The 7296-nt window shown below is 32.8% G+C and overlaps 2 protein-coding genes across 2 annotated transcripts in view; both read right to left on the reverse strand.

The window, feature by feature from the left end:
• Positions 1-3114, reverse strand: part of LOC107029787 (transcription factor MYB1) — a 5433-nt gene extending 2319 nt beyond the window's left edge. Inside the window, exon 1 of the mRNA XM_015231233.2 lies at positions 2700-3114. Within this exon, the coding sequence (XP_015086719.1) occupies positions 2700-3069 (370 nt within the window). The 5' untranslated portion in view covers positions 3070-3114. The remainder of the gene's footprint in view (positions 1-2699) is intronic.
• A 1246-nt stretch (positions 3115-4360) lies between these two features.
• Positions 4361-5791, reverse strand: LOC107030822. Its single transcript, XM_015232061.2, has 3 exons — positions 5635-5791; positions 4806-5141; positions 4361-4599 (listed from the first exon to the last, which is right to left on the reverse strand). Exons 1-3 carry the CDS (start codon positions 5714-5716, stop codon positions 4496-4498), a joined length of 522 nt encoding a protein of 173 aa, XP_015087547.1. The 5' UTR covers positions 5717-5791; the 3' UTR covers positions 4361-4495.
• Positions 5792-7296: the final 1505 nt, after the last annotated feature.

Genomic DNA, 7296 nt, shown 5'->3' on the forward strand with positions numbered 1-7296 from the left:
CCCCACCCCTCCCCCCCCAAAAAAAAAACATGCTACTTGGCAGGAGCTTTTATCTTCCATATCACCCTCCAATGCCAAGAAGTATCCCACTGACCTAACTGCTTTATCAGAAGTACTTCAAATTCTTGACTGAAAATTTCTTGTCTTTACTTACCAGCCAAATCATGGTATCCATCATACTAGATCAATTTGAATTGTTTAAGAAACTGCAAAATTGTTTAAGCAACTGCCAAAATTGTTTAAGCAGTTGTCAATTGTTTAAGCAACTGGCAAAATTCTTCTATCTCTCAATCATTCAAAATTGCTACTGAATCTTTAGCAGCCAACCAGAGGTAGAGAGAAAATCAGCAATAGTACCATCCTTTTTAGATGCAAATTGCAAAGAGGTTTAATTGTTAATCAAGGGGAAGGGCCTAAGTCCCCACCGTTGAGAAGATACAACCTCAACACTTTCGCTTCCCCTCCTTTAATTCTCAAACAAATAGGAAAGTAGCCTGTGCACTCCCTTTTTACTTCCCAACCCAACCTAGCCTAGGAAAAGTGGTCATAACCAGCATCTCGGTTGGTACTTGGTGGGTATTATTAGCTTTTCGTTAACCCCACATATAATCTTCTAAACTGCAAAATAATCTGGTGTTTCACAGATTATGCTTTATAGTTAAAGAGAAAAAGGAAAATCAAAAATACTACTTTCGTCCCATTTTGCTGGGACGGAGGTAGAAAACATTAAAATGATTGTTGATAAGTTAGTTTGCTGAAAACCATAGTCACAAAAGTTAAAATTTGAATAGTTTAGTTAAATTAGAATCTTAGAAGAGCCATCAAAGGCTCAACACTAGTATGCATAACCTAGTTCATTAATCTGCAGCAACCTATCTGTAGTCAGTAAATAGTCTGTATTATTACATGTGTGGTTTGGGCGCTTAGAGCGATAAAGAGATATGAAGTGAGGATGTCCTTGCTTGCATGGATGAAGCAAAGAAATTTCGAAGAAGTGTACACTTCATAAAGTAAAGCGCAAATCGATACAAAAAGAATCGGTATGTTTAATTGAAAACAAGGACCTTCTGCAATCTCAGTACTGGGATTTCTCTTCAGATTTACTTTAGTCTTCTCAGTTCTCTTCATTGACTTCTTCTTCTACAATTCCTTTCTTTTCTAGATTGGTCTCTCTACTATTGTTTCTCTTTTTTTAGAAAGCGCACTCTTATTTCCCTTCTACTGTGTGCGGAGCCTTCTTCTCCTGCAGTTGGAATTTTCACTTTTAAAACCACTGGCTTAATTCAAAGCCACGTTCTCAAAGCTGAGTTCTTTTTTGTCTCTACTCAAGAGTTATACCATACTGTCATGTATTTACACTTCAACTTTTATAAGACCTAGACCGTTCCATCATTCACTAACTTTGAGTTTCAAGACTAGTGCAAGGACCTACTATTGTATACTAGTACAAACTTAAACTCTTCCTCTCATGGTACAACAAGCAATCTAAAGGTGAGCTACTCTTGACGATCAGTTCGCTACTTCTCAAGAATGGGGGTGACATGGTCGCTTGGCCAGTGAACAGTGGTAAAGATTTGGAATTGAATGCTATGTTGCTAGGACTCTCCAAAAATGCAGCCGCACCGTGTCAAATCCTCCAAAAATGCACTACTTTGATGGATCCGACATGCACCCAGTGGCTTTAGGATTTTTGGAAGAGTATGAGCAACATAGCTCGAGCATAGTCAGATCTGCTAAAACCCCTAGATGTATTTTCAGCTCAAATATGAAAATACAAGTGCAAGCCCCAAATAATGGAAGTAACAGTCTCTTTTACATGTCAAAAATGCACACGTGAGATCACCTATTCACTTGAATGATCCATGACTTAAACCTGAATGCATTTGTACATCTGTGCCCTTTAGCAAGCCCTGATCCAATCTTTATCACTACGTAATTTCCCAAATCTTAAGATCATCAGAACTCTCATGTGGGGTCAATAGCTTCCGTTCAGAATCCCGTTGACCTTAAGTTGAAAATTCAAAATCAAATTTTGACAGTTTAAAGATACAGACTTTGCTGGATCTAAACATCAATACACTTCAATATCCCAAGTGGAAACTACATTTCACCAAAATACAGAACTATGATCAAATACCTTCTGCTTTGGTTGAAACTCCAGACATTAATCATTTTTTTGATTGGTAAAATCCAGACTTTAATCTTGAACACAGGTAATCCAAACTTAGCTAAAGTTAAATATCAACGCACTACAAATTCACAAGTAGAAACTACATTTCACCGGGAATATTCAACTTTAGTCAATACCTCACTGCCAGGATTCTCTTGACCTCAGGTTCAAAATCCAAATACACTTCAAACTCACAAGTAGAAACTACATTTCACCAGAAATATTCAACTTTGGTCAATACCTTAACTGCCAAGATTTTCTTGACACCAAGTTCAACATCCAAACTTTACCTGAACTAAACAATACAAACTACAAAATCACAAGTAGAAATTATATTTTCAACAGATATTCAACTATGGTCAATACTTACTATCAAGATCTTATCAACCCCAAATTCAAAATCCAAAATCCGAACATTACTAAAAAGTAAACATCAATGCAGGATCAAATGACAAGAAGAAACTGAATTTTCATAAAACCCCTTTTGACCAAATGGCAGAACAAAAAACATATGGTTTTCGAAAGTTACCGGTAAAGGGTTTGCGTTTAACAGCAGGGTCAAGCTGATTACACCACCGCAACCGGCACGATTTTCCCGATCTACCGGGAATTCCACGAGCGATCAAACTCCAATTCCTCGCCCCAAAATTGCTTACCAAACGACTAAGTATAGCGTCTTCTTCAGGTGACCATGGTCCTTTTACACGGTCTGCTGTTTTCTTTCTCACTTGGTCACTGCTTCCACTTCCGTCCTCTAGCATCAACACTTCCTCTTCATCACCGCCATCAACACCACCGCCGCCGCCTCCTCCGCCGATGGAGGCATCCCCAATTCCTCCGCCGTGAAAACCATCAACGGCGACGGTCACTTCTTGAACTTCCGGTGTATCTTTTTCCATTTTTTGGGTTTTAAAATTTTGATTTTGTGTAGTTTTGGGTACCCGCCTAAGTACAACTGCAAAATAGACGAAGGTAGGTATATAGAGAGAGTGAAGACAGCTAGTTACTTCGAAATTTGTTTGTTTTTCCATTTTTACCCTTGTAACCTACGTTGTTGCTCGAACTCTTTGGAAATATCGTTCATATTTTTAAAAAACGAACTCTTTGGAAATATCGTTCATATTTTTTAAAAAAGAAACTATGTTTGAAATATACAACACATTCAAAAAAGTTTTATTTTAGCAACTTGAGTTATAGTGCAATATTGAAATTATTCCGTCCTTAATTAATTATAGGTCAGTCTCATATTTGAGTTTTGATATAGAGAAAATTATTTTGAGAACGGTACCCTCAGATTGATCATGTAATACGAGATTCAAATTTAATTAAAGCTATAATTTAGACTCTGAATATCGAATGAAAAATTAAAATAAATATTATTTTTTTTACTTTGATTAATCTAAACTCAATTCAGATAAAGCAAAATTTTAATTTTTATTATTTACATCAAATTACTTGAAATTATTTTTATTAATATGGAAAAATGCTTGATATGTAGAGTATTTTTCATTTTACTATCTAATAAAAGTGAATAAGAAGCAACACTCTATTAATATGTGTGCTTATTGTTCGAAGGATAAAATTGACATTTTATGTTTTTGTAGCCTATTTATAAAAAATTTGGTCTTGTGGACCATTTTAGTCAATTTTGATATTCTTTTTAGAGTCTTCTACGTATCTTTATTTGTTAAGTTATACTTATTATTATCGTGAATTTATAAAGTTGATATTCAAATATTTTTAAATTTTTAATTTTTAATTGAAATTATATTTGAAAACATGTATTTATTCGAATTTTTTAAAAAAGTTTCATGATCTACTATCAAAATCAATATGCATATAAAATAATACCCAACTATAATAAACAAAAAATTTAAAAATATTTTCACTCTAAACTAGGTTTAAATTATTAGTAAGGAGATGGTGCAAAAAAACATAATACGTCATACTTTCAAAAAAATTGTAAGTTACAATCCACCCATTAATTAGTATAGTATTTTATTAGCTAAGCTTAAATTTACATATAATCTAACGAGAATTCGTATAACCAATTTTAATTAATTTAATAATAAGGCATAATTTTCTTTCTTTTAATTTTAAAAGTTCACTAACAATTTTCTTTAAATTCTTGTTTCTCAACTAGCAAACATAAATACATAATTAAACAATAAATCTCATGTAAAAAAAAGGAGGATCTTTATTAAATTTTCACTGAAAAAATAATTGGTACAAAAAATTAAAAAATGAAAAAAAATTTAATATCTTCTTGTAAAAAGAAATTATTCATATATATATATATTTTTATAATAAGGTGTAAAAATAATTTTAGAAAAATGAAGGAGATGGAGCAGGAGCATCAACACCATCTTCAGCAGCACCACTACTCTTCAATTTCTTGTTCTTGTTGCATATGTCTGGCAAGTATGCTCCTACACGTGAATAAATTCAAAATCTCGAAATAATTAAGACGATTATAATAATAAAAAAATGATACATATATATATATTTTTATTGTCTAACAAATTATACATATTTTGTAATATGCGTCATTTATTAGACAACAAAAGTATACATATGCTTTATGTTTTATAATGAGTGATATATCAGCACTGAATCGTAAAGTCATTAGATTTACCTTCACCAGCAGCCAAGTTGAAGTAAAGGTCAACAATATTGGGGCATTGTTGATAACAAGCAGGGGCACATAACTTGGAAACAAATTGAGGCTCAAGCAAATCATCAGATGAAATTCCAAAGAAATTTCTATTAAGACCACAAGATTCAATACATTCATCTGTTTCAATGTGTTCCTTCATGTTTTGAACCATAACTTCTGATGTTTTGCATATGTATTCACTATTAATTAAGTCATCTTTTGGTTTTGTTGCTTTTTCTAATACACACCTTTTTCCTGTTGATGAAATTGCAAAGGCACAATCACTATTTGGTAAACTCTCACATTTTACCTCAGCTACAAAAAAGAAAGAGATTGGTTAGGTACTCGTTCGTTCTGTTTCAATTTATGCGATACAGTTTAACTGAAGTACATATAAAGTTAAAGAAAAATAAATCAATCTATTGTAAATAAATCTTAGAATATGTGTGGCTATGAATCATTCGGTAAAGATAATAAATTAATATTTTAATGTTAAAGTTATTTCTGATAAAAAAATGTAATATTCTTTTTAGAGACAGACTTAAAAAAAGTGTGTCATAAGGAAGATTGATGGAGAGTAAAGTACAAGAATAATGTGCATTAAGAGAGATTGATCAAGAGTGATTCAACTGAGTTCAGTATTTTCAGAATTATTATAAGAAATCAATAAATCTAAATTATATGTTCATGCATGAACAAAGACGAGATTCAATTCAACAAATTGTTTTTTCATAATATTGATTAAGAAAAATTGATGAGATTCGACTGAATATATTATTTTCACGATTTAAGAAATCAAATAACTCACTTTTATATACGGCATAAGCGACTTGGAGGAAAAGGGAACATGTAAAAAAAAGGATCAAAGATGATTTCATTGATGAACCCATTTATTTTTCTTGTTTTTCTCTTTTGTTTAGTTGGGAATTTGATTTTTTTTTGTATATTTTTTTTTTGTTGTTGGAAAAAAGAAATGGAGAAAGAACTTTTTTTTTTTTAGGATGAGTTTGAATGAAGGGTTTTCTTAGGTTTATATAGGGAGTTGTTATGTGTATAATGACCAATAGAAATCATACAAATGTTTGATCAAAAGCTTAATTAGTTACTTTTCTGTTTTAAGCTTTCTTTGGTGAGGATTATTTTAAATATTTGATGATTTTTTATAAGGTCAAAGTTTAAACTCACATGCTAAACTAATTTTTTTAGCATCATTTAAAATATCATTTGGTACTTATGGTTTAATTATAATGAATTTGTCAGTTACACACCTAAATTATGCGAAAATCATATTATCTCTTAAACTTGATATTTTTGTATTACTAACACCCCTAAACTATGCAAGATCACATTGCCTTCTTGAACTACCTAGAATTTTATCACCCCTTAAACTTAATTGTCAAGATTGCACTGATTTTCGTGTCTAGCATCACTACAAAAGCAGTGAGAATTACATGGGGATTTTCCTGGAGATTAATATGAAAATTCGCTGGAAACTTATTTTCATACAAATTTTCATACTAATTCCCAGAAAAATCCTCATGTAATTCACAGTTTTCTTGTAGTGAATTGTGTGATGATTTATTGCATAGTTAAGTGCACTCTTGCACTGATTATCTATATGTGAAGACACATCACTCGTTTCGAGATTGACTTTTATTTCAGTCATCCACCACTCAAATGACCTTTGTTTCAGATCCAAGCAAACATAAATTTATTACCTTCCTCTCGTCCTCTTCACCTTCTCCGACCAAAACGCCTTCATTCTCACTGCCTCCAACAAGCTTCAACCAGCAACTATAAGCGAGAACCAACAACAACAACAAAAATACCAAATCAACTTAGCCAATAAGTCTCAACTATCCTAAAGCCGCCAATTCCAAACTCCAGCGAGATTGTGAACAACTAAAAACAATCAGACCCCCATTTTTCTTTAAGCAACCGGTCACCACCAAAATCCCAATTGGGTAAAATTGAAAATCAACTTTGAACTATGACGAGATTGTAAACAATCAGAAGTCATGCCAACATTTTTTACTTCAATGGAAAGAGTATAAGAAGTAGGAAAAATGAAAAGATAAGGAAGATTAGAAGAAGAAATGGAGTGAAATTGTGGGGATGGAGAAATGTGTTGGGCTTTGTGGAGGCTTGTGAGCCGGCCCGACCCATTACTGAAACCCTAGGTTAACCATTTGGTTTTCCTATAAATATGATCCTTGTATTTGTAATTCTAAAACGAGCACAAGTGAAATAAAAATCCTCCTGTTACAGTCGTGGAGTAGGGAAACCGAACCACGTTAAATTCTTGTGTGTCCCGTTTGTGTTCCGTTTCTCTTTTCTCTAGATTATTTGTGTGTGTTGTGTGTTTAATTCCCAACAATTGGTATCAGAGCGAGGTTTCAACAACATTGTAACACAAACTGTGAGAAATTGTCACCTAGGGTTCTTGTGTGAAGAACTGTGTGCAGGGAGG

This window comes from Solanum pennellii, chromosome 9 (assembly GCF_001406875.1).
Source record: "Solanum pennellii chromosome 9, SPENNV200".
In the NCBI taxonomy this organism is placed as follows: domain Eukaryota; kingdom Viridiplantae; phylum Streptophyta; class Magnoliopsida; order Solanales; family Solanaceae; genus Solanum; species Solanum pennellii.

Coding starts and splice junctions, on each gene's coding strand:
- LOC107030822 (XM_015232061.2), bottom strand. CDS start 5,716: ATGGGTTCATCAATGAAATCATCTTTGATCCTTTTTTTTACATGTTCC. Junction 5,142..5,634: donor CGCTTATGCCGTATATAAAA/GTGAGTTATTTG, acceptor TCTTTTTTGTAG/CTGAGGTAAAATGTGAGAGT. Junction 4,600..4,805: donor CAACTTGGCTGCTGGTGAAG/GTAAATCTAATG, acceptor ATTCACGTGTAG/GAGCATACTTGCCAGACATA.